The following is a 27,915-nucleotide window of genomic DNA, read 5'->3' on the forward strand; positions in this document are numbered from 1 at the left end:
TTGGGGCTGAGATTTGAACCCAAGGCACGCCCGCTCTAACACTTGTTTCCTCCCAAAGTGCCTGTGGTTGCAGGTAACAGGCAGTAAAGGTCATGGCTGGTACTCAAAGACAGCTACCAGCCCAATCCGGAGCCTGGAGATTTCTATGGAGGATGGGCCCTGAGGATTGGTCAAGGAGGCATCAGGAGTATAAGACATGCCAACAGCTCCATGAGGAATCCTCACAGGCAGATACAAGGACAGAACTGTGAAAGTGCAAAGGGCGCGGTGGAACCCAGCCAGTTTCAGAGAGATCAGTGTGCACATTACAACACACTAAACAGTAACAAACACCGTGGTGATAGGAGGCTTCCAACAATAAGGAACTGCAGGTAGGAAACAAAGTTCACCTACGGATGTGGGAGAGGGAGGAGGAGCCATATTGGAGCCCACAGGAGGAATCAGTCAGACTTTTCTCTTTGAGTTGGGAGGAATTTAGATGTCACCTAATCCCCAGGGAAAATAAACTCACAGAAAGAAAAGAAGAAAGATTAGTCTGCTGAATTCCTCAGCCTCCTGGCTGAAGCCTGGTTAGATCTCTTTTTATCTTCCTAAGTGTAGATGGGTGGGGCCAGCTTCGGGCAAACGGGACCTGGGAATTTTAAGTGCTATCAAGCAGAGGAGCATGGGATAAAGACTGTGCAGGAGGACAGTGTGTGTGTGTGTGTGTGTGTGTGTGTGTGTGTGTGTGTGTGTGTGTGTGTGTGTGTGTGTCTGTGTGTGAGTGTCTGTGTGTGAGTGTCTGTGTGTGTGTGTCTGTGTGTCTGTGTCTGTGTGAGTGTCTGTGTGTGTGTGTGTGTGACTGTGTGTCTGTATGTGTGTGTGTGTGTAAAATGATGGCATCTGGGCTTGAAACGGGAGTTTATCTTTTTGGTCTTTGATGGCCCCGGACAAAGCTAAGCGGGAGCCGTTCTGTGGGAGCCCTGTGTGAGAAGGAAGGAGGTAGGAGGGAGTCTTCCAGATCATTCCCCCTCTCCAGTTCCACCCCTGATCCTCTCTAACCATAACCAAGGCCCCTGTACCACACTTGGTTAGAACAACACAGGCTGTTTAGCCTGAGAAGACACAATGTATGAACAAGCTTATCAAATAAAGCATTAAAGACACAAAGCAAGAGAGAGATCATGTGATCAGACTCCTAACATTCCCACTTTGCAGATCACTGAGGAAAGGCTGTGAGGATGAGATGGTGTATGTATACCTGACCTATCAGGCGCAAGGTGTGACATACTGAAATCCACACCTGGATCCCACTGGAGTTTATCATGCTGGCTGTAGTATCGAGAAAAGAACGGCTGATGGTGTAACCAACAATTCTTTCCCACTGAAATCTAAACAAGTTTAGGGACTGAGAGAAATTTGCCAGACAGGTAACTCTTAGCCCTAACACCAAATTGTGTTATCCCTGCAAGAATAAAAACATCATCATAAGGGTGGAAAGAGGTTTGCAACTGGGGACAGCTAACAAGAGAGAAAAGCACTCCCACGAGAGCTTGTCTTGTTTGAAGGTCACGGCACATCACTTGGGACACTATGTAATGTTGCTCTGCAAGATACCCCTGAGGATCACGGCTCCAGCTCGGTCATATGCAGATGCACTCAGGGGGCCAAGGTTCTGAACATACATCAGCATGCCTGGTCTCGCCACCCCATCCATGTCACCTATTCCCAGGATTCACTTTTAAGCCCAGAAGGCCGGCTGGACTCCTACCTTGAGGCTTCTTCCTTCTTTGCACGAACTCCGAGCGTCTCAGGGTGCTGGGAGCCGTGCGGCGGAAGCAGCCATTCCTTCCCCAGGGCTCTGAACCACTTAAAGCTCTCATCTCCCCCAAGTGCCAGGTATTTTCTAATGCAGGGGCCCGGGCAATCCCAAAGCCATGTTCTCTTTGCTCGCCCCCAGGATGCTGCTGCAGACCCTCGGAGATGTCTCCTCCGTTTCCAGGGACCCTCATTCCCGTGTCGATGTCCTCATACTCCAAATCCTCTCCTCGATGGAGAGAACCAGCTTGTCTGTACTCATGAGACTCAGAGTTTGAAGAGAGAGTATCATGGTCTTTATTTTCTGTATCATTAGCCAGATCCGCGGGACAGTCAGTCTTTGCTCTCAGGTAGATTTTGTTACGTTGGCAAACCTTCCTGTCTCCTTCATAGTACCTAACAAATTCTTCACCTCCGGCGACCCCATTCAAATCTGGAGGCTCCAGAGACTCACCGTTGGTATAAGGCCCAGGAACGAGACACGAGTCAGTGTGATCTCTGTGATCTAAGTTAATTCCTTTACAATCCTCAAGGTTGTAATTAAAATTCCTCAGGCCCATGTACCAGTTCCGAGGTTGATATAAATTCTCCAAAGAGTCACCCAGATCCCTGTAGCCGTTCCTATGTCTGGCTTTTTCCGGGTCCTCAGGATTATAAATCAGGTCCTTACAATTTACATAGCCATTCACCGGTTCACATTCTCCAGCTTCCGGGATCCCAGCCCGGCTTCGCAGAAGTAGATGTTCCTCTGTCCCAGGCCTGACATTCATACACTCTATGTCTTCTCCATTCCTGTAAGCAGCAAAGCCTTCTGGGAAGAGACCCTCCTTTCCACTTCGATTTGTTTCTCCAGAGTCCATAAAGTCTGATTCACTCTGCTCAAAATCCCAGTACCCACAATCCCTTTTTCTGTAGGGCCGATTCCGCCTTTTGGCCCGGCTTGTAGTGTCCAGGTCATTTTCAGGGTGGAGCCCACCTGGCTCAGTAAGGCTCCTCTTCCGGAGGCTCCTGCAGTCTTCATACTCCCAGCTGGAGCCCCGAGGCCCTTTCCGATCTTCGACCCTTTCCTTCCCAATCCCCCGTGTCTCACTCATGGCCAGTGTGATCATGGGCTTTGCTTCTCTGTCCCATGGGCTCCGGGGGCTGGGCCGAAACTCAACAGGTGCAGTGTAGCCTGAGGCTGGCTCTGTCCTTAAAATGTCTCCCACAGCTCTGCAGTCTTCCAGTTGCTCTGGCTGGAGTACAGGGCACTGTAGAGTCATTTCAACTTCAGGAACCAATCAGTGAGCTACTCTATCTTCTCCTCAGGGGCCAGGAGATAATTAGTAACTAGAATCCATGCGATTGGTTTTGGCAGCATTGTTGGTGTTTCCCTGAGCTGGTCGGACTGGCTTGGCTGCTTTACGCACTGAAGGGACCTGCACTCTGATGCCCTCAAGGTCTTGTAGAAAAGGTGATGTGAGAAAGAGCTCCCTTTCAGAGCCAGGCTGGGGAGGGTCTTATATCAACCTGCAGACTCACGTTCAGGAAGCCACCGAATGAAAGCAAATGCAGCTCCAATGGGGCCTCTAGACCCCAAGGAAAGCCAAGGTTCTCTTCTCGGAGAAGCACACTCCTCTGGCCTGAGGGCTTCGCTCCTGTGAGACTCCAGTAGCCAGGCAGTACACACTCAAACCCACAGCCACACAAGCTCTGGCACAGAAGCCACCGCACTGAAGGAAGAATAGGTTGTCCCATCACTTTCTCTGTCATGGCAATCACGGTGTGAAATGTCTTGTCTGAGAAAGTTATGTTCTCTTTCCTTAGATACTCTTATCAGAAAGCATCACACCATCCATTTTCGAAAATTATTTTCCATCCAGTTTATACACTATGTTTAAGAACTAGAGAATGTGGCTAGACTCGTAAAGGATGGCGTGAAAGTGCCTGTGAGAATCCAGCAAGTTTCTGACAGACAGACAGACACACAGATAGAAGATAGGTCTTACACATGAACATTGAGAAGAGAAACAAAGGGATGCTCACTTGGGACATCACAAAAACCATATGCTATAAAGCAAAAGGCACAGCAGAGATGGCTCAGAGGTTAAGAGCACCGACTGTTTTTCCAGAGGTCCTGAGTTCAATTCCCAGCAACCACATGGTGGCTCACAACCATCTGTAACGGGATCCGATGCCCTCTTCTGGTGTGTCTGAAGACAGCTATAGTATACTCACATACATAAAGTAAACAATTCTTTAAAAAAATAAAGCAAAGGCACGTGGCATGTACAACAAACACAGTTGGCGACGGCAACAGAGTCAAGCCCTCATGGGAGAGGTTTCACATTGGCCTCAAATGGATCGCTCTTCCAGCTACCTGCTCCACCATTAGATATAAAGATCTTTAGTTTTCATCTAACTCGCAGTGTTGCAGTGAGACCGGAGTAATATGCCCTGTCCGTAATTCAGTGTTTGTTCTCTTTCTTATAGACTGCATATTCTCTCCAGGACTAACTGGTCCATACAAGATGGCCGCGGGGACTCCTCTGAACCTTCTAGCTCTAACAGTTCTCGTTCTACCTTTCCCTCACAGCGTCCTAGATGGGCCCTTGAAAACCATGGTGACTTCCTTTGCTGGTTTGTGGTCCATACACACCAGGCAAGCATGCGGTCACTGAGCTGGATCTCCAATCCTCTTTTTCCCTTCGATTTTGTTGTTGTCCCTTGAGACAGATCTCTGTGTAGCCCTGACAGTCTTGGAACTCGATATGTAGACCAGGCTGGCCTTGAACTCAGAGAATTGTATCTCTACCTCCTGAGATTAAAGGTGTGCAGCATCACTCTGCCTCCTCTCTTTTTGAGAAAGGGATTCATTAAGTTGCTCAGGCTGGTCTTGAACTCACTCTGTAGCCCAGACAGACTTTGAATTTATAAGCCTCCTTCCTCACCCTCTTGAGTAAGCTGAGTTTTCAGGCTGGTGCCATCATGCTTGGAATTTGTCCACTTTGGGATCCTTTCCTGAGATTCAGCCCATGTATTTTCTTCCTGTGAATCTTTTCATCAGCAGCAACAGTGACTGTGTGTGTGTGTGTGTGTGTGTGTGTGTGTGCGCGCATGTGTGTGGTGTGTGTGTATGTGCGTGTGTATGTGTGTGTGTGTGCATGTGTGTGATGTGTGTGCATGTGTGTGGTGTGTGTGCATGTATGTGTGCGTGTGTGTGGTGTGTGTGTGCATGTGTGTGGTGTGTGTATGTGTGTGTGCCTGGGTGCATGTGTGTTTGTGTGCATCTGAGTGAGCATGTGCAAGCTGTGATTGGTGCTAGAGGTGAAAAGAAAAGCCTGATTTGATTTTCACTATCCTTCAAAATAAGCGAGCAATTATTATTATTTTTAACCACACATAAAAAATAATCTGTTGACTGGAGAAATGGCTCAGCGGTTGAGAGCACTGACTGCTTTTTCAGAGGTCCAGAGTTCCAATTCCCAGCAACCATCTGTATGGGACATGATGCCCTCTTCTGATGTGTCTAAACAGAACAACAATGCACTCACATACAATCAATCAATCAATTAACTGAAAAAAAGAAGGAAAGAAAGAAAGAAAGGAAGGAAGGAAGGAGGGAAGGAAGGAAGGAAGAAAAAGAAAGAGAGAGAGAGAATCCAGCTGGATATGGTGAGGAATGGTTCTAATTTCAGCACTTAGCAGGAAGATTGGGAGTTCAAGGTCATCTTGGCTAAACAGCAAGTTCAAAGCCAGTGGAGCTTCCTGAGACTCTGGGTGCCAGCTATGATCATATACACTGCTGCATGTGGCCAGGCCTGCTTCATACACCAGATGTAAACAATTACATCTAACATGGGCATTCTACCACGTTATCATGGTGTAGTTCAGAAAGAAATGTGCTCCTGCCTACACTACCACTCCCTCATCTCCAGTCTTGACTTACTGAGCTCCCTGCACAAGGCAGCTCCTACCCCCAGTCCACACAAACCCAGATCCCCCAGGAACACACAGGACTGCTGTGCTGACCTCGATAGTAATCTATAAGCTTAAGACTGTGATTTGCCCACCAAATAGGCAACGATATTTAGAAGGACAACTTTATACAAAACAACAACAAAATCTATAGAGAACTCAACAGACAATGAAGCTTTTTTTTCTTTTTCTTTTTGAAACAGGGTCTTACTATGTAGACCATGCTAGTCTGAAACTTGCCATGACATCTGGCTATTTGCCTGCCTTCCTGCCTTCCTGCCTTCCTGCCTTCCTGCCTTCCTTCCTGCCTTCCTTCCTGCCTGCCTTCCTGCCTGCCTGCTTTCCTTCCTTCCTCCCTCCCTCCCTCCCTTCCCTCTCCCTCCCTCCCTCCCTCCTTTCCCCTCTCCCTCCCTCCCTCCCTCCCTCCCTCTCCCTTCCTTTCCTTCCTTTCTAGACTTGCTTTACTTTTAAAATCATATATACACGTGTGTGTGCCTCAGTGTGAGTGTGTGCACTTGAGTGCAGGCATCTATGTTTTCCAGCCTCGTGTGGGTGCTAACACAGAACCTGGGTCCTCCTCCAGAGTAATCTGTGTTCTTAACTGCGAAGACATCTCTTCGCCGCAGTTCTTACCTTCTTTTGTGTGAAATGGGCAAGTTGATGGTCTCTCTGCTTTTAAGTCTAAAAATCTGATGATCTTGCCTATTTCTCTTTTCTTTTTTTTTTTTTCTTTTTTTTGGAGCTGGGGACCGAACCCAGGGCCTTGCGCTTGCTAGGCAAGAGCTCTACCACGGAGCTAAATCCCCAACCCCGATCTTGCCTATTTCTAATCCAACTGAAAACAAAGGTTAATTTCATGTTCAGAAAGGCGCGTGCCCTTTCTCCCAGCACTCAGGAGTTTGTGGCAGCCTCGTCTACACAGCAAGTTTTAGGCCAGCCAGGGCTACACAGGGAGACTCAGAGTTAAAAACAAGTCAAAACAGCGAGAATCACGCTAGTCATCGTGTTTTCCCCTATAATAACTGTAGCAAGTGGTGCTGGGAGTGGGTGGATCCTGAAACTTGAGACCTGCTAGCGCTACATGTGAGATACAATTTAAAATGGGGAGCGGCCAAGGCATCTGCCAACCAGCCTGTTACCTGAGTTCAACCCCGCAAGGCTGAGGGAGAGAACTGACTCCTGAGTTGTCCCCTGACCTCCACCCACACATACATGAATGTAATTCTTAAATCTCAGAAAACGGGGTGGGGGTGGTAAGGTAGCTCAGCTGGCAAAGGTGCTTGCCACCAAGCCTGACAGCCTGGGCTCAATCTCCCAAACCCACAAGTAGGAGGAGAAACAACTTCTGCAATTTGTCCTTGACCTCTGGCCTCCTCAAGCAGAAACACACATGCACGTGCACACTCACACATGCACATACCCACAGAGGGAGAGGGAGAGAGTGGGGGTTGGGGAGGGAGGGAGGGAGGGAGAGAGAGAGAGAGAGACTGTGCTGGGAAAACAAAGTTCTCTGACAACAGTATCTTAGATAAGGCCTTCATGGTAAGGAAAGCAGCTGGTAGGTTGGCCAAGGGAAGAGAGAGAAAGAGACTCCAAGACCTACAGATGGTCAGAGGAAGACGCTGTGTGAAACGAAGCTGCCTACTGCAGGGGAAGTAGGTGGATTGCTGTTTGTGCTGTTTGTGGTCTGTGCTGGGGGCTCAACCCAGGGCTTCCCACACTCTGCCACTGAGTGGCCTACAGCCCCAGCCCTGTGTCTATGTCTGGACTGGAACTTGCTGTATAGGCCAGGCGAGCCCAGAACTCAGAGTTTAAGGATGTGAGCTGCCATATCTGGCTTCCCCATACCTTTGACTGGTTAACTTTCTTTGGAAGTCTTTCTTTACTTCATTTTCCTTCTCCCGCACTCCCAATCCTGTGCTGGTTTACCTCCTTGGTGCCCCACACTCCACCCTGGGAGGGCTCTGGTCAAACGAAGCCCTGGACCATAATCTTCTCCAACCCCCGTGGTCGTGTTCGAGAAAGATGGAGCTGGGGGTGGCAGAGACAGCCAATGGGGCATGAGGACCAGAGTCTGACCCCTAGAACACACAACAAAAGCTGGGTGCTAAAGTTTAGGCTTCTAAACCTGGGAGGTGGAGAAAGCCGGATCGCTGGGCTTCTTTACCTGCCAGCCCAGCCCGATTGGAAAGCTGCAGGCCACTGAGGAGCTGTCTCAGAAAACAAGGCACTGACCGCCTAAGGTTGACCTTTGCCCTCCAAACTCCTGTTCCTGTGCTGGAGCATGAGTGCGCGTGCTCTCTCTCTCACACACACACACACACACACACACACACACGGACACACACGGATACCATCAACAGTGTGGTTCTGACTTATTCAACACAGCCGCCTGTAGTAAGTAGGCTGGTCTCACTCAGGCCAGCTGAGCTCTTTTGCTATGTCCTATGTCCTACAAAGTCTGTAAACTCTGAAGTACCTGGATCTACCCCAGTTTCCCACCCTGTGCCTGGCCCTGAGCATGAGGAAATAAGTGTTTGCAAAGTCACCCTACAAAGTGCAAAGAACTGTGGCTCAACGGTCAATCATAACCAAAGAAACAATCCCAAGCTCATTAAGCCGTCAGCCCTAAAAGGAAGAACCAGTTACTATTCTGGATTAACAGATTATTCAAAGGTTCAGGCTATGTTTGCTCTTCTGTACCAGGATAAAATCCAGTTGACCTAACCGAGGTAATTTGTACTGAGCAAACACCCTGGAGCAGCTGCCACGTGGGTTAAGGATACTCGCTCTCTTCCCGTGCCCTGACTAGAAAGAGGGAGGGTTATTACTGTCTACTTTTTCACTCCTTGGTGGGGTGATACCAGGATTGAAGGAAGGACCTTGTCCTGCCTAAGTAAACATTCTTCCACTGAGCTACACCCTGGCTCTACACAAACTTTTAACATCTTTTAAAAAAGCACAAATCGGTTTGACTATCTTATTTATTTTTGAGACAGGGTCTCACTATGTAGCCCTCAGTGGCCTAGAACTCAGAGATCCCACTGCCTCTGCCCCCCAAGTGTTGAGATTATCCGTGTGTGCCCCACAACTGGCCCAGGTTTGGAGAGTTTATCCTATTCTACGACTTGGAGAAAGAAATATTATACCAGAGACATTTCAAGCAGTTTTTAGAATGATAATTTTTTTTATAGAGACAAAAACTGCATTACATATTTTGATTATCTCTAGAATATTATAGATTGCTTTGCTGTTCCTTATCAGGAATCTCCCGATTGTTAACCTATTGGCATTCTTCAGTGTGCCTTAGATCCCACCCAAGGTTTTGTTGAAAACAGGAGTTTCCTTAAAAAACAGATTCTGATCGCATTTACAAGTCCTCACTAACAATCACTCTGAGACTGGGTGTGGCAGCACTCACGGAGGCTAAAGCAGGACACTCAAAAGTTCAAGGCCAGGGGTTGAGAGATGGTTCAGTGGGTTAGAGGGCTTGTTGTACAAACAGAAGAACCTGGGTTCGAGTCCTCTACACTCGCTTAAACAAACAAATGAACCTGGCATAGTCACATGGGCCTGTAACCCGAGGACTGAAGGTTTGTGTGTAGGTGTGATTGGGAGTTGGGGGGGGGGGGGGCGGTGCGGTAGGCTGAGGCAGGACGATCGCTGGCTCTTGCTAGCCAGCTGGCCTCGCCAAACAACAGTGAACTCTAGGTTCAGTGAGAAACCCTGTCTCAAGGGGAACAAGCAGACCGTGGCAGAACCGCCCAGCATCCTCAGATCTTGACATGCATGTGCCTGGGCACACGGGAGTATATATATATATATATATATGCATACGCTGTGCATGCACCCAAGCACACACACATGTGTACACACACACACACACACACACACACACACACACACACACACACACACACACACACACACACGTTCCTAGCCAGCCAGGATTATACAGTGAGACCTTGTCTCACACAGTCTTGGGCCTCTGTTGACCTCTTTCCTCACATTATGTTAGAGACAAGAATGACAGAATCTGGAAACTTCTGTGCCAAGTGGGAGGCTGACTCACTCCGTGGTGAGGCAAACAGTGGCGTTCCAGCACCGAGAGTAACTCTGTAGGCCGTAGGCATGATTCAAAAGCTGCCGGACAGAAAGTGTGATTAACTAGAGGCCGCTGTCAGCAGGATCACTAGAGTTTCCGAGATGCGCATGTGAACAATACCATGAATGTGCCTTCCTTACTAACCGGGGTGAGCCCTTGCTTGGCTCACACTGAATGCCAGTGTTCGATGCGTGGGGAATTCATGCACATGCAGACTATGTGTCAAATCCGGGTCTGAGAGCCTCACCTAGAGATGGGGAAAGACTATGACGTACTAGAAAGGACCTGTCCCAGGCCTCCAGCACTCAGGAGCTCTCACTGGAACTTCTAAATGTAACAAGTTCTAAGAAACCCAGTGCCGTCTGGGTGGCAGTGGTGTACACCTTTCATCCCAGCACTCACAGGAAGGGGCAAGAGGATCTCAGTGAGCTCAAGGCCAACCGAGTCTACATAGTGAGTTCCAAGATAACAGGGCTACACAGAGAAATCCCGTCTCAAAAAACCAAAAGGAGAAAACAGAAACCCAAGTCTGAGGACTGAGCTGTACTATGTCTGCTGCCCAGGGAGTCCAGAGATGCATGTGTGTGTGTGTGTGTGTACATGTGTCTAACGCTTTAGACGTGGCCCCTGACTAGTTGATCCTCAACCCACGTGACTGGAACTCCATGAGGCAGACAGCACTTCTAGCATGTTATACCCTACTCTCAGCAAAAATAAAGACGATTTCTAGATGACACTGCCTTGTCCCAAATAACACGACCGCTCAGGACAATCTATAACTACCTTGTAGCACTCTACCTTAATGTATATGGTAATCTGAAACGTAAAATTCCCAATCCCCAGTCAGAGCTAAAGACTGTTTTCTAGCCTATGGATTTCATATAATGAAGTCTAAATTATTTGGACCCTTTCCAGAAGAAAAAAAAAAGGTAAGAAATTAGAAGATATAGCAAAAACGTCTTAGAAAGTATCCAAAGGCTGGTCTAATAATATATAATTATGTTATCAAAGGCGCCTCAGGCAGTAGAAGCACTCAGCACTTAAAACATGCGCTACTCTTAGAGTCTGTCGGGTCCCACGCACCCACTTCAGGGCGCTCACAACTGCTGTGTCTCCAGCCTCAGGGAGTCTTAGACACACACAGAGTATTAACACTAATAAAAAATAAAACCTGAAAAAAACCAACAACAGGGGAAAACTAGAATCCTAAAAACATTGTGTGAAGGTATTTGCCAATCTCCCCCTACCCGGAGCCTGAACTTTGTCAATGACCTTCTGACCAACAGGGGTCAGACATGCACACGCAAAACAATAAATACATTAAAAAAAAAAAAAAGCAATAAAAAGGCCCAAGGTGAATCATCTAAAAAAATGAGAGAAAAGACTAGGCTTCTCCTCTGAGGATAAAGCCTAATACTAGAGATGCAGGTTGAAGAAACCCACCATCATGATTAACCAGGAGTGGGTCACTCAGACCAGGGGACAGGGATGCGGGGTGGGGGAGCGGGCGGTGACACCCCACACCCTGGGGGAGCGCTCAGACAGTAACATGGGCTCAGGGCCCAAGGGCTTGGCTCAGAGCTCTTGTTAAGAGAGTGCCTGGGAGTCCATATGCTCATGGCCCTACATGGTCGTAATAACAATTCACTTACAAGTAAAGCACAGATTAGTAAGCTCGTTTGCACTGCATGATTTATGCACACCTTGTAACATCTTCTAACTCCAGCTCTGGGATCTGCAGCTTTCCTTTCATTTGACTTCCAAGAGCACCCATGGCATGGTCTCATATTCTCTACACACACCCCCACAAGTACATATAAATAGAAATAAAAATATATCTTAAAAATAGTGCCACTAAGTCTTAGCATCTTTGAACCATTCAAAACAATCAAAAAAATGTTTTGTTTTTTAGAGACAGGGTTTCTCTGTGTATCCCTGGCTGTCATGGAACTCTGTAGACCACGCTGGCCTTGAACTCACAGAGTTCCAATTGCCTGTGCACGCCACCACACCCGGTAAAAAGAGAGCGATGGAAAGGAGCCCTGAGGCGTGGAGGACGACTGATGGGTAGCATAAGACAGGAAAACAAGACAACCAGAGAGCTGGGGCTGCTAGGAATGCTCTCATGACATCACAGTTCAGGGTCTTGGGGGCAGCAGCCACAGTGGAGTAGCTGTGTGGTCTGCACAGGGCTGGATGTTTTGCTGCAGGAACTGTCTGCTAAGCGGCTGGCAGTTCTGCATTGGTGGTCTGCAGGACCCAGGCGTCCAAGCTCAAAATGGCAGGAGCAAGTGACCAAGGCGGCAGGAATTCCGAGCACTCCGGTGGCTGTTACAGGAACACTTAACTGGGAGACAGCTAAGCACACCTACCCCATGGCTCGGGGGCAAATGCTCCCACTCAGCACGGGCGGCCTGGGGCCAGTTACACTGACCTTGCTCCAGGGCCCTCCCTACAGCCTCATCTTAGAACTGGGCTACATTCCTTGGCACAGACCCTTCTGATAAAGGTTTTCCTTACTTTCTCAGTTCCCTCTGCTTTCTGCCCTTCAGAAAATGACTCAATGCTGGGGCTTCCAGTAATACTTTCTCTTAATGGATCCTTAAAAGGTGTGTTTAGGGCTGGGCATGGTGGTGCACACCTTTAATCCCAGCAGCACTCAGAGGCAGAGGCAGGCTGATTTCTGTGAGGCTAGCCTGGTCGACAGAGTGAATTCTGGGACAGCCAGGCTATATGGAGAAACCACAACCCAAAGCCAAACAAAAACAAAAACAAAAAAACCCAAAACATAGATATTTGTATGTATGTATGTATGTATGTATGTATGTATGTATGTATGTATGAATCAATCTATCTATCTGTCTGTCTATCATCTATCTGTGTGCTTTGCCTACATAGATGTATGTGTGTGTGTATGTATGTGTGTATGTATCTACCTGTGTAAGTGCTTTGCCTACATGCATGTGTATGTATGTATGAATGAATCTATCTGTGTGCTTTGCCTACATACATGTATGTGTGTGTATGTATATATATATGTATGTATGTATCTACGTGCTTTGCTTACATGCATATGTTTATGTATGTATGTATCTAAGTGCTTTGCTTGCATGCATGTATGTGTGTGTATGTATGTATGTATATATGTATGTATCTACCATCCTACCTACCTACCTACCTGTGTAAGTGCTTTGCCGGCATGCATGTATGTGTACTGCCTGCATACCTAGTAGCCTCGAAGACCAGAAGAGGGTGCTGGGTTCCCTGGAACTGCAGTTACAAACAGTTCTGAGTCACAATGTGGTGCCAGCAACAGAACCCAGGTCCCCTTGCAAACCCTGAGCCACTGCTCTGCCGTTTAAGGGAACTTTAAAGTCATCCTCTCGGCATCCTGTCTTAGAGATTTAGGTCTGTACCACTCTTCATCTGCCTTTTCCTCTCTTTCCCTGAGATGGGGCTTAGTTATGTTGCCAAGATTAGCCCTGAACTCATGACAGTTCTCCTGCCTCAGCCACATGAGTGCTCAGGTTAAAGGCACATCCCACCACGCCATCTCTGTTATATATATATCTCAGTATTCCTGTGAATCTGATGGATAGCAAGTCTCCAGAGGGGACGGGGGAGGTGGCTTAAAGAGTCTGCTGCATCAGCACAGGACCTGTGCTCAATCCCCAGCTCCCAGGTAAACAGCCAGGAATGATGGCACTGGGGAAGTAGACAGGTGTGGCACACTGGCCAGCCAGCCTAGCCTAACCGGCAAGTGCTAGGCAAGTGGTTCTCAACCTGTGGGTCATGACCCCTTTGAGGGTTAAGCAACCCTTTCACAGGGGTCACATGTAAGAGATCCTACATATCAGATACATGATTCATAATGGTAACAAAATTACAGTTATGAAGTAGCAACGGAAATAATGTTATTTCCTCACCACAACGTGAGGAACTGTATTAAAGGGTCGAGCATTAGGAAGGTTGAGAGTCCGTGCTCTAGGCCGATAAGAGACCCTGTCTCGGGGCTGGGGATTTAGCTCAGTGGTAGAGCGCTTACCTAGGAAGCGCAAGGCCCTGGGTTCGGTCCCCAGCTCCGAAAAAAAGAACCAAAAAAAAAAAAAAAAAAAAAAAAGAGAGAGACCCTGTCTCGAAAACACAAGGTGACAGTAGTGGAGTAACAATAGCCAAGGTTGACCTCTGACCTATACACACCTACACACATGCATGCATGCCTACACACGTGGGAAGTAGAAGCTAAGAGTAGTGAAAATACACCAGCTTAAACCTCAGTCCTCTTGGCAGGCAGGCAGGCTGCTTAATGGCTCCCACTCTTAATTTCTCCCTCTATGAAGTGGCCATCTGAGTCCTCTACCAGGGCTGGGAAGACTATGTAGACAAATGATAAGAACAAATGCTTACTAACAGTAAGAGATACAAGCAATTACTACTGAAATACCCTGATCAGAAAGGTATGGGTTTCAGCCTTCTTCGGAGACTTGGCCTGGGAGACTTAAACTCTTTCAAAACTCATTAAGACAGTTTCTTCTAGGGACTTCCTATCGGTGTGCACCCTGGATGCCACGGCGGTAGAGAGGGTGCTTTGTTAACGGAAAGTGCACATCTCTGAGGGTGGGCTTCTCTATTTGAGCAGTAAATGAAGTCAAGAGGACACAGCGGTCACAGATACAGCAAGGCAGAGCAATCTCATTAGGCACGGGACGAGGGAGTAGTAATGAGGCTGTAAATCTGTGTGGATCAGGATGTTTCTCACACAGCAAGGCCCTCAGGGAGCCTCCTTGCCAGGACTTACAGTCTAGTCTCACCTACCTCTCAGCTGCTGGAGCTCCAGGTTCAGACTCTGAATGGTGCTCTCGTAGGATTTGAGAGTCTCGAGAGTCTCCGCCCTCAACGATTCATCTTGCTTTTCCTCTAACAGCAAGTTCAGCTCTTCCTGAGCCCTGGTGTGCATGTCCAAGTCGTGTTCCACATCCTGAATCCTCGCCAGCACAGATGGGCACGGAAAAAGCTGGGCTGGGCTCTTCTCTGTGTACTCAGAGCCCTCCTTCTCTGGAGCCTCCCAGCCAGGAAGGGCACAGGAGGTGGGCTTGGGAGAGGCTGTGTTCAGCCTCTGCTGGGTAGGAGGTGGCAGGGGAGCTGGGCGGGATGGCCTCACAACCAAGGGGGGTCCAGGTTTTGGGCTCTGGTCAACCAGCAAATGGGGAGAAGTGGATGTTGGGGTACGAGGTCTGGGCGGCGGTGGCCTCAGGGCCTTTCTCCTCTCAGGGAAATTCCGTGAGGGTAGTGAGTTTGAGGAGCCTCTCACGATATCCTTCTCTGAGTAAAAGTCCATGATTGAAAAGCGGCGTACAATTTTCTTTGGCTCTGTGCTGGGCCCTGACAGACTCTTCTCAAACTCTATCAGCTGTTGGGTCAACTTGGAATCTAAGTCCAGGTTGTCCCCCTGTGACGCTGGGGTTATTTCTGTGGCGGGTTCCTTGTCTGGTAGGCCAGGCCTCCTCTTTGGTCTCTCAGGTGCACAGCAGAGGCTGGCAGCATTTTCTGCAGATGTTTGGTGCTTCTGAGCACAGCTGGCCATGGCTGTGTGGCTAAAGTGGCCAGGTCTGTTTACTCTTGACGCTGTGAGGGAGGAGGCCCTGTGGAGGTGGGGCGCTGGCTTCTGAAGCGACCAGCCCTGGGTATATGTTCTTCTTGGAGGCAGGCTGGAGTAGTTCCTGGTCTTAGCTTCTAGAGGGAAAAGCTTGGAGAATGTGTCTGGGCGTTGGCGGCTCCCTCCTGCTGTTAAATCATGCTGGCTCTTCTCCTCTTCGGGTTGAAGAGGTACCTGAGGCAGGGAAGAAATGCCATTGACTTCCTGGGAGAGGTCAGGTGTGGAAGGGTCTTCAGCACGAGGCCCTTCAAGATCCACATCTGGGGAGCTTCCTGAGGCATCTTCATCCTGACCAGAGATCTTATCTACAACACACTCGGGGGCCACATGATCCAGGGGCTCCTCAGAGGTTTGTTCTGGGAGACCAGAGTCAGGTGTTTCTTCTTCACACTCCTGTGGATCCTGTCTTGCTTCCTCCACCACGGAGTCCCCCATCTCGCCCGCTGAGCTTTCAGAGTTCTTGGGGAAGCTGTCTCCCTGGGGCAGAGCCATGGTTTCCTCTGACCTGTTGCTAGGACATAACTTCACAAAGCGATGGGGAAAGACGCCTGTCTTGCCCTTCAGACGCCCTTCCAGCCAGCCATCCTCCAAGGTCCCCAGAATTCGAATTTTGTCCCCTACCTCAAAATCCAACTCATTTGATTCCAGGGCTTGGAATCTGTAGAGGGCAATCCCATAGGTCCCCGCCTGCTGGTCGTCCTCGTCACCCTCACTCTCCACTTCTTCTGGAGACACATCCACTTCATCATTGAGCGTGGAGTCATCTCCACTTCCAGCGTTTACCAACTCATCCGCAGTCCTCAGGGGCCCCAGAAGCTCTACAAAACCTTCTGGGAAAATGCCCCTTCGGCCCTCTAGCTCTCCCTCAAACCAGCCTGGTTCAGGCACCCCGATAATGGTGATCACGTCTCCTTCCCTGAAGTCTAACTCCTCATCCAACTGGGCAGAGAGGCCCATGAGGGCCCGTGCTTGTCCCATGGAGTACTCTGGAACCTGCAGCAGCATGTTCTGGGAATGCCACTGTCGGCTTTGAGAGGAGAGGCAGAGCTCATGGATGCACGAAGACGGAAAGAAACCCCTGGCGCCCAGGGAGCTTCGGCCCTGCAGCCATCCTGCTGTGGGAGTACCATCGATAATCACCAGGTCTCCTGAAAAAGAGAAGCGGAAGTCAGGACCTTGGCCAGAACCCCGGGGAACACAAGGCCAACAGTGCTATTGTTGAGAACGGACTGCCCTGTGGGGCCCAGGCTGTCACCACAATTCTCCTGCTTCAGCATCCCAAGTGTTAGGCTTGCATGTGTATCTGAGAAGGATCTCTCCTTCTAGCACCTGGGTCCTGAAGACAGAGCCCAGGTAGCTGGGCTAGCAGCAAGTACCTTCACCAGCCAGTAACCAGTAACCAGCAACCACTAACCAGTAACCAGTAACCAGTAACCAGTAACCAGTAACCAGTAACCAGTAGCCAGTAAACCGGCTCTTCAAATAACCAGCATCTCGGATTATCTCCACAAAACATAAACCAAAAGTTGCATTTGCCTTAGTGTTTAGATTTACCAGTTTCAAAAACACATTGCAGGGTTCTGTAACCCGTCGCTTTATAACAAACGCTGGGTTATGTAACTGTGGATATTAACTCTGTGGATTACTGATTTTAATTGTACTTTTTGCTTTCCCCCTGGGCAGTGCTTGGGTCAATTGACTGAGCAGAGCCGCTTGGGAGATGTAGAGCAGCAGGAAGAAGGACAGACGGGGGCAGCAGCACATGGTTCCCAGTCAAACACACTGGAGGGTGGGCTTGACTTTTTATATGCTCCTGGGCCTTTAAAAGAGATCTATTGGCTATGCACTGCTGTTTGCCACACGCGCGCACGCACACACTCACACTCACACACACACTCACACACACATACACGCACGCACACACTCACTCACACACACGCGCACACACTCTCACACTCACACACACACGCACACACACACGCGCACACACACACACACACACATACACTCACACACACCGATTTGTCCCTTCAATCCTGGTGTTTTTATCTCGTTACGTGCACGTCACCTGACACACAGTTTACACTTAGTGGCAGACACCTTGTATATTTTCCACTTCTTTTTATTGTCCTGCTCCCATATTTCTGTAGTCCTTATTATGAGCCCACACCCACTGGCCAAAGCCTTGGGTCCTGAGAATTACAAGTACCCCCTTCCCAGCCCCGATGGCCCTAAGGCCTGCCTGCCACCCAGGTCACAGAGGGAAGTCACAGAGGGTGACTGCTCAGACACAATGGGTCTCTTGGTGAACAGGGAATCAAAGCTATAACTCCCACTCGGCCAGCTTTGAATGCCTGGCTCGCTTCATGCGGTGCCGTCTGTTTGGCCAGACCTCCGTGAGCCTGGACAATGGGGCTGTTCTGCTCTCTATTCCAACAGAGTGGTTTTGATGAGCTTTACTTCCGGGCAGACTGTCGTTCTGCTAGTGATTCACAGATAATAAAGGTGGACTTTCAAAACAAGATGACGCCCTGCTCCCCACCCCCAACACAATTTAGATGGCACTTCACCTCAGTCCGACACTCCCCGGCTTACATTTTTTTTATTTCTTTTTCCCCCATCCCTGGTAACTGCCTTTATTTTATAGGCCTAACTGTTCCTGGAGTGGATTCTTAGATTTTTGCCTGTTTGGTTGGTTGGTTTGGTTTCTCTGTTTTTTTTTTTAAAAAAAATCTTCTTTTAATTAGTCAAACAAACTACACCTCCAGAGTCCTGGGTAATTCTTTAGGAATAGAGGATGCCTGGTGGTTCTAGACTTCAAAACCACCAATGTAAAGGAGTCCTGGGATGATGGGAACAGGCTTGGGAACAGGACTGTGGAAACCATGGTGGCCCTCAGGGCTGCTCTGGCCCTTGGTTCCAACGTGGCCTTCCAGCATGGTGCTGGTTTCTCTGGTCGCGATTTTTTATTTGAACAGGAAGAGGGTTGGAAGTGAGAGTATAGGAAGGAATGCAGGTCTTGTTAGTATCTGTCACAAGCAGTCTGGCTCTGCAGGGCTGGCTTCCTTCCTCCCTGAGGACACTCATGGCACTAACTGCCCAGGGGACTATGTGCCTTGTGCAGGCCACATGGTTTATGTAAGGAACCTAACTAGGGTTTCATCCTAATGCTTCAATACATGGCATTAAGGTTTAGGGTTCTTGTGTGATAAATATCGGCCAGCATTATTAATTATCACTTTACCTTATTAGCCCTTTGAGAGGAGGTAGCCTAGAATGCAAAGCTTAGACAGCCATAAACATCTATAATGCTGAGGAAACAGGTAACTTCCTGGAATGTTGGGAATTGTAGTTCTTGGTAACTATGGTGGCCTACAGGTTTGTCCTTACATGTCCCTGTGACGGCACTGAGCTGGATGGCCCTCCAGCTGGGAAATTCTAAAACAGTCCTGACCAAAGTCCAGCTCTCGGTCAGTAGCTTACTATTTAATAAAGCTTATTTTAAATTTGGCCCAGAATGGTGGAGTTGGTTTTTCTGGAGAATCTAAGGATTAATTCATTCTCTTATCGGAAGAATGAAGGGTGGTATCCCGTAATATGCAGCCCTTCCTTAGTCTTATTCTCCTGATCCTTTTGTCTTTTTCTTGTCATATTCTCTTTTCCTTTCTTTTTCCTTTCCTTTTTTCCCTCTTTTTTTTTTTACTTCACTTTTTGTTTTCTATTCTTGACTTTTCTGGAAGACAGTTTTGCTTCTGAACCCCAAACAATTGCTCGGTTCAGGGAAGGGGGCAAGGGCGACACCTGCTGGAAGAGTTACTGATGACTCCAATTCCAGGGGAAACACCCAGTGCACAACTCCACAGAATGATGGAGCGAACAGGCCCGGGCACATCAAAACCCAGGCAGCCACAGAGCTTCTCTCTGCCTGGTTTACACTACAACCCAGCAATCCTAACAGCTACCCTGATATAGGGATGTCATCACCTCCAACTTTTACATAAGGAAACTGGGTCTGAAACTTGCAAATAACTAGCCCGACATCACAGTTACTATGTCGTGGCAAAGCTGGACTTGAATCTAGGGTCATCAGCAATCTATCCTCTAAGCCATATTACCCACTTTTTACACACTACTCATAGCACAAACACAAATTATGCACCTGTCTGCACGCACGCACACACAGACACACAGACACACAGTTTTTCTCTTTTGTCAATTTTACTTATTTTTCTTTTGTGTGTATAGATGTATTGTGTACATGAGTGTGTGTGCAGTCCCAAAGAGGCCAGAACGTCTAGAGATGGAAATACAGGTGACTGTGAGCCTCCGTGTGGGGGCTGGAAAGTGAACCTGGATCCCCTGGAAGAGCAGCCAGCGCCCTTGACCGCTGAGCCATCTCTCCAGCCGCTCTCATTAATCTTAGTGATACTTCTTAAAAGTAACTTAACAACAACTAAAAAGGCAGTGATAGAACACAGAATGGCTACAAGCCCAGGCTGGCAGTGTAGCTGAAGACAACCGAATTTCAGATCTGTCTGCCTCTATCTCCTGAATGCTGGGATTAGTAACACTAATGCCAGGGCTTTGTGGATGCTAGGCCAGCAGACTACCAACTGAACTACATACACTCTTAGCACCCAATACTCTTAAAAGTGTCCACATCTCCTTCTGATTCATTTATCAGCCAAGTTCTGTGCACACAGAAGAGAAGCTGTGCCACTACCGTGCTGGCTGGTCTCAGGTCAGCTGCACGGGCAAACCAGAGTTATCTGAAGGGAGGGAACCTCAACTGAGAAGGTGCCTCCTTAAGGTCCAGCTGTAAGGCATTTTCTTAATTAGTGATTGAAGGGGGAGGGCCTAGGTCTTATGGGTGGGGCCACCCCTAGGTTAGGAGTCCTGGGTTTTTTAAGAAGTTAGGCTGAGCAAGCTAGGGGAAGCAAGCCAGTAAGCAGCACCCTTCTGTGGCCTCTGCATCAGCTCCTGCCTCCAGGTTCCTGCCCTGCTTGAGTCTTTTCCTGACATCCTTCACTGATGACCAGGGCTGTGGAAGTGTAAACTGAATAACCTCCTTCCTCCTCAACATGCTTTTTGGTCCTGCTGTTTGTTACAGCAGTAGAAACCCCAAGATGACTAGAATAAAGGTTTCTAGGGACAGAGCAAAACAGCCCGCAGGGATTTGGATAAACAACGGTAGAGGGCAGGGCTAAAGGAATGCATATTCTGCTACAAGCTGGTCTCATAGCAAATTCCCTTTAAGTGGAAGGGCTGTCTCAAGGCCTAGGCTTGAAAACCAGGGAACCTCAGACTTACATCTGGTAAACTGTGAGCAGTCTAAAACAATACTTCACTAGGTAGTAACTTTGTTCCCAAACAGCAAAATTAGTTTTGACTGATGTGAGGTGCCATATAAAGAAACAACAGGGATTAAACATAATTTCAGTGTGTCCAGCGTCACGGAAAGGGACAAGGTAAAATTTAACCTCTTCGTCCAAGAAAGTTTGACTTTTTCAAATCAGAAGCCATATTAAACTCTGAGACATGCCAGGTGAGGGGTGACAGCCCTGAGAGTTAGCTCGTCTCTCTTTCTAGTTCTCTCTCCTGTGAACTCTCACCTCTGCATCCTCTCCTCTCCTGTGGACCCTCACCCCTGCATCCTCTCCTCTCCTCTGGACTCTCACCCCTGCATCCTCTCCTCTCCTCTGGACTCTCACCCCTGCATCCTCTTCTCTCCTCTGGACTCTCACCCCTGCATCCTCTCCTCTCCTGAGGACTCTCCTCCCTGCATCCTCTCCTCTCCTGTGGACCCTCACCCCTGCATCCTCTCCTCTCCTCTGGACTCTCACCCCTGCATCCTCTTCTCTCCTGAGGACTCTCACCCCTGCATCCTCTCCTCTCCTGAGGACTCTCCTCCCTGCATCCTCTCCTCTCCTGTGGACTCTCACCCTTGCATCCTCTCCTCTCCTCTGGACTCTCACCCCTGCATCCTCTCCTCTCCTCTGGACTCTCATCCCTGCATCCTCTCCTCTCCTGAGGACTCTCACCCCTGCATCCTCTCCTGTGAACTCTCACCCTACATCCTCTCCTATCCTGTGGACTCTCACCCCTGCATCCTCTCCTCTCCTGAGGACTCTCCTCCCTGCATCCTCTCCTGAGGACTCTCCTCCCTGCATCCTCTCCTGTGGACTCTCACCCCTGCATCCTCTCCTCTCCTCTGGACTCTCATCCCTGCATCCTCTCCTCTCCTGAGGACTCTCACCCCTGCATCCTCTCCTCTCCTGTGGACTCTCACCCCTGCATCCTCTCCTCTCCTCTGGACTCTCATCCCTGCATCCTCTCCTCTCCTGAGGACTCTCACCCCTGCATCCTCTCCTCTCCTCTGGACTCTCACCCCTGCATCCTCTTCTCTCCTGAGGACTCTCACCCCTGCATCCTCTCCTCTCCTGAGGACTCTCCTCCCTGCATCCTCTCCTCTCCTGTGGACCCTCACCCCTGCATCCTCTCCTCTCCTCTGGACTCTCACCCCTGCATCCTCTTCTCTCCTGAGGACTCTCACCCCTGCATCCTCTCCTCTCCTGAGGACTCTCCTCCCTGCATCCTCTCCTCTCCTGTGGACTCTCACCCTTGCATCCTCTCCTCTCCTCTGGACTCTCACCCCTGCATCCTCTCCTCTCCTCTGGACTCTCACCCCTGCATCCTCTCCTCTCCTGAGGACTCTCACCCCTGCATCCTCTCCTGTGAACTCTCACCCTACATCCTCTCCTATCCTGTGGACTCTCACCTCTGCATCCTCTCCTCTCCTGAGGACTCTCCTCCCTGCATCCTCTCCTGAGGACTCTCCTCCCTGCATCCTCTCCTGTGGACTCTCACCCCTGCATCCTCTCCTCTCCTGTGGACTCTCACCCCTGCATCCTCTCCTCTCCTGAGGATTCTCACTCCTGCATCCTCTCCTCTCCTGTGGACTCTCACCCCTGCATCCTCTCCTCTCCTGTGGACTCTCACCCCTGCATCCTCTCCTCTCCTGTGAACTCTCACCCCTGCATCCTCTCCTCTCCTCTGGACTCTCACCCCTGCATCCTCTCCTCTCCTGAGGACTCTCACCCCTGCATCCTCTCCTTCCCCTGTGGTCTCTCATCCCTGCATCCTCTCCTCTACTGAGGACTCTCACCCCTGCATCCTCTCCTCTCCTGAGGACTCTCACCCCTGCATCCTCTCCTCTCCTGTGGACTCTCACCCCTGCATCCTCTCCTCTCCTGAGGACTCTCACCCCTGCATCCTCTCCTCTCCTGTGGACTCTCACCCCTGCATCCTCTCCTCTCCTGAGGACTCTCACCCCTGCATCCTCTCCCTCTCCTGAGGACTCTCATCCCAGCATCCTCTTCTTCTAGACTCCATGTTAAGCTTTGTAGACTTAACAGGTTACAAGGAGTCAAGATAAGACCTACAGACTCATGGGCTCAGCAGTTAAGATCATGCTTTACTCCGGAAAAAGACCAGAATTTGTTTCTCAGCAGCCTTGTGGCAGCACACAACATCTGTAACTCCACTCCCAGGGGATCCTATGCTCTCTTTCGGCTTCTGTAGGCACCAGGTGTGCACGTGGTGCACAGATGCACAGGCACAAGACCCATATATATATGAAAGTGTATGTTTGTTTGTTGGTTTTTAAATTAAGATTATAGATTCAGGGCTGGAGAAAGAGCTCAGTGGTTAAGAGCACTTGCTTTTCATGCAGAGGATCAGAGAGTTCAGTTCCCAGAGACCACACAGAGTGACTCCCAAACACCTGTGACTTCCGTCCAGTGGAGCTGACGCCCCCTTGTGTCTGTCACAGGCACTGTGTGTATGTTGGTTTTCACTGGGAGCCAGGATTAGGAAAGACAATGACTACTCCAGAGCTGGGGATGTGACTGGGTGGACCAGTGCTTGCCTCACTGCCTAGTGTGTTCATGGCCCTGGGTTCAACCTCCAACATTCAGACAGATAGACAGACAGACTGACTGACTGACAAGGCCATGCTGCTCACATCCTGTGCATGGCCCAGAGAGATGTCAAGAGGCTTCTGTCCTTTTGCCATCCTACCTGGGGAAGCTTGTCCTGGAGTCCAGACTGCTGCTGGGCTAGCTATGAGCGAGGACAAAGGTCCTGCTGTAATCTCACCGGCTACACTGACTTCCCAACACAGCTAACATGCACGAAACTCCCATGACATTGAGGAAGAACGTAAGAAAAAAAATCCAATATTCTTTCCCTCTTATTGACTAGGGAATAGAGAAGTTTGCTAGGTCTCAGTTCCCTCTGACTGACTCAGTGTCTCTGTCTGACTCACTGTGTGTGTGTGAGTGTGTGTGTGTGAGTGTGTGTGTGAGTGTATGTGTGTGTGAGTGTATGTGTGTGTGAGTGTGTGTGGCCTCTGCCTTCAATGTCATATGAAAAGAACAGTTACAACACAAACCTGGCTTGCCAGCCCTTCCATTTTGATTTGATGACTGAGTCTGGATCACAAGCCTCAGTCTGCAGCACTAGTGGTCTCCGTGTTTGTGTAGAACAGCATGGACTTAACCAAGTGGATGCCTGGCAGGGGCTTCCTGTGCATCTTTGGGAGTCCCTGCCTATGGAGTACACTGTGAGAAATCCTTGAATCAACCTGGGGAGGAACTAGCACCATCTGTGTAAGTGGTTCTCACGGGAACGTTTACACATCCGGCGGAAGCACAGAGACAGCTTGCAAGTCTCTTGTTTGTCAAAACGACCGTTTCCCTGTTATACATTAGTAAGTGCAACACACCCCCAAAACCGTACATGGGGAGGAGATTAACACTGTCCAAAGTGTCCACCGCACAGCAGTGTAAAGGAAATACTGGACAAGGACACTGACAGGTGCCATCCTGAGGCCACACTTCTCACCTGTAGAGGTGATAGCTTCAATGGCTTTCGAACTACGCTATTACGTATGCTGTGCAGTTGCTGACACGCTGAGTGTTGAGGATGAGAATACCTTTGTGGGAGGAAGAGTTGGCTCAGCACTGAAGAGCAGATCCTATACTCAGAGGACAGGCGCTCATACACATCAGGCAGCTCTCGACTCCGGCACCAGAGGAGCCTGTGCTCCTTGTCCCCTCCCCAGGTTCTTGCAGCTCCTATGCACGTGTTCCTAGCCAAACTCCCACCCCTCTCCCTCACACACACAATTAAAAATAAAGATAGGTTGGCACAATGGCTCACGCCTTTAATCCCAGCACTCAGGAGTCAGAAGCAGGTGGGTCTCTGTAAATTTGAGGCCAGCCTGGTCTACAGATGAAGTTCCAAGCTAGGGGTATATAGTGAGGCTCTGTCTCAAAAATAAATAAATAAAATTTAAAACAGTAGGAGAGGGGTTGGGGATTTAGCTCAGCGGTAGAGCGCTTGCCTAGCAAGCGCAAGGCCCTGGGTTCGGTCCCCAGCTACGAAAAAAAGAAAAGAAAAAAAAAACAGTAGGAGAATTCCTTTCTGAGGAAAACACTATGAAAGTTATCCAACGCACTCTAGCGTAAGGCCTCACCCTCACCCCATCATAGGCCTCACCCTCACGCCATCATGTCGGTGTGGAGGACTTGGCAGAGATTGACGGCCCAGTGTGAATGAACACTTTAAAAGACCTCCATTTGCAAGATTCTGCAAATCTCCCATGCTCTGCTTACCTCGATGGAGGGAAAGACTATTCGGCTCTCGAGATATGAAATCGCAGGTGCAAACAAACAGCCTCTCTCCCTCTTTCAGACTGGGAATTGTCACGATCTCCACGAAACTGCTGGGGAACTGTCCTGAGAAATGGAAGTGCAAGTGTTAAACACAGAATGTTCTTTTACTCTCAGCCTGAGTGCAAGGCCCCTTTCTTTTCTGAGTCCACTTACAAGCCCTGAGTTGAAAACCGACCTAATGCTAATAATTAGAGAGCTTACTGTAGAGGAAGTGCAAGGTGCAAAACCAGAGGCACACGGAGGACAAGGACACAATTCAAAGTCATTTATCAGACCAGTGAGCTGGTTCAGCGGCTAATGACACTTGCTGCCAAGCCTCACAGTTAGATCCCCAGGTCCACCAAGATATGAGGAGAGAAATGAGTCCTGCAAGCTGTTGTCTGCTCTTCACATGCTCTACACATGCACTGGTATATGCACACGCACGCGTACACAAATACACACACACTCATGAACATACACAAACACATGCAAACGTGTGCACACACCACACACACACACACACACACACACACACACACACACACACACACACAACATGCATTTTACCACCAGCACTCTAGCAGGTTCACTACAAAGGAAAACGTAAGTTGTGAAGTCTTGGTCTTCAAAGATCTTGGTCCACTGAAACCAAGGACATGGGAAAGCCATCCACAGCAGCTGTCCACACAGCCATGGTGGTTCTGAGGAGGCTGATAGAGGTCAGGAAGAGGATAATTTTGTTATGAAGCAGAGCATTTCAGTATGCAGATGGATAGGGTCTTAGAGGTGGTGTAGAAAGACGGGCATGTCAGCTAGAGGACAGATTCCCAGACACACCATCCTGGTTTGAGCCGTCGTCAGCGCCCTCTGGTGACAATAAATCTCTTCAGTTGCCTTCCTGCCTTCATCTTGCTCTTCCATTATTCTTTTTAAAAAAATTTTTATTGTTTCATTTTATTTGTACGTGTGGTTTGCCTGTATGTCTGTGTACCGTGTACAGGCCAGAAGAGGGCATCTGATCCTTTGAAACTGGAGTTACAGATGGTTATGAGTTGCCATGTAGGTGCTGGGAATTGAACCCAGATCCTCTGGAAGGGCAGACAGTGCTCTTAACCACCCACCCATCTCTTCAGTCCCCCATCCCATCATTCTTTTTCTTTAATTAATTTGTGTATATTTATTTTATGTATGTGAGCACACTGTCACTGTCTGCAGACACACCAGAAGAGGACATCAGATCCCATTACAGATGGTTGTGAGCCACCATGTGGTTGCTGGGATTTGAACTCAGGACCTCTGGAAGAGCAGTCAGTGCTCCTAACCACTGAGCTATCTCTCCAGCCTCCATCCCACCATTCTTAAAACAACAGCAGCAGGATTTGATGGTGTGGGAAGAAACGAAGTTCCTGGCCTCCTCAACTCCTCACCTTTGACCTCTGTAGCCCCACTACACCCTTCGGCCACTTGGATCCCTGCCCATGTTTCCTCAGTGTTCCTGTGTTTATGCTTAGGTCAGGGCCACCGAGCAAGCAGTTCTCTCTCACACCTGCTCCTAGGTTTTACCTGAACAGGAGCATCGCTTCTACCAGAAAACAATGTTCTTACCTCCCCAGAGTTGGTAAGTGCTCACAGCCCTGTGAACCAGGACTGTATCACATGCTCCAGCCCACACAGCGCACAGTGTGTAAGGACTAAGTCACCGTGACTGTGTGTTGTCTGATGAGAAGGCCTGCCTCTCTCACCTGTAACATCTTCCTTCTTCCCTAAAAGCCAAAATTCATCCACCACGGTCAACACCTCAATTACGTCCCCCACGAAGAGTGGCAGCTCCTCCGAGACGCTAGGGCAGAAGTCAAAGATGGCACGCACCACGGACCCAGGCTCCATGCTTCCTGGTGCTGGAAAGGAAAGGTGGGAGCATCAGAGTGTGGTGCTACTTAAGACATAACACTACCGTGACTCTAAAAACAGAAAGATAACGTAAGGCTAAGATATAAAAACGTAAAGACGATTCCTTAAAGTACGAGCAATCTCATTTATTTTCATCCGATTTTCAATGTAACTCTAGAATTGGGACACAAACACCAATAACAACCCAAAATTAACAAAACTAACAAGCAAAAACTAACAACACACCCAAAGTGTAGAGACAGCAAAGACCTGAGCTAGGAGCGTGGGCTTTTTTCAAAGCAGCAGAGGAGGAGGGAGGGAAAATAACATTTTAACATGTTTGAAGTTCTAGGCACTGTAGTACTTTAAAAATACAGTATTTAAAAACGCTTTACATTACATACAGCATTTCACCCACTTCCCAAGATAACCCTAAGAGTAGGTTGATGAGGTTCTGTAAATTTAGACAATCGAATCTGCCCAAGGACACAGAGTTAGCGGCAGGCCAGGGTTCACTGGGGCATCCCATGCAAACCAGCATCACACAGTCGGAGGCCAGCAGCAGAGCCAGGACTCACTCACACACCAAGATTTAAAACCCACAGAAAAACAGAAGTCCGAAAAAAGAACAAGAAAGTCGCATCCATGGTGTCTCCAGGGGACATTTGGTACTGGCAGATTGAGTTTTGTTTCTGGTTTGAAGAAGCCTGTGGCCGACATCAGTATCTCCAGTCGGCACTGCAATGGTCCATTGCCTGCCTGTGGGGGTCTGGAGACTTCAACTGTGTCTG

The 27,915-nt window shown here is 48.9% G+C and overlaps 1 protein-coding gene across 5 annotated transcripts in view; it reads right to left on the reverse strand.

Annotated features, from left to right (window-relative positions):
• Dnmbp (dynamin binding protein) overlaps positions 1-27,915 on the reverse strand; it is a 94,321-nt gene that overhangs the window by 37,820 nt on the left and 28,586 nt on the right. For 3 of the 5 annotated variants that reach the window (XR_015627199.1, XM_087564079.1, NM_001395001.1), the window contains 3 exon segments: positions 26,977-27,132; positions 25,193-25,315; positions 14,675-16,663 (listed from right to left, as the gene is read on the reverse strand). Coding sequence is in view for 2 of the 5 variants with exons in the window: in NM_001395001.1 (NP_001381930.1) it covers positions 14,675-16,663; positions 25,193-25,315; positions 26,977-27,121 (2,257 nt within the window). In the remaining 3 variants the exon portion in view is untranslated. 5 annotated transcript variants of the gene reach the window in all.

Source organism: Rattus norvegicus, chromosome 1 (genome assembly GCF_021556685.1).
Source record: "Rattus norvegicus strain SHRSP/BbbUtx chromosome 1, alternate assembly SHRSP_T2T, whole genome shotgun sequence".
NCBI classification, from domain to species: domain Eukaryota; kingdom Metazoa; phylum Chordata; class Mammalia; order Rodentia; family Muridae; genus Rattus; species Rattus norvegicus.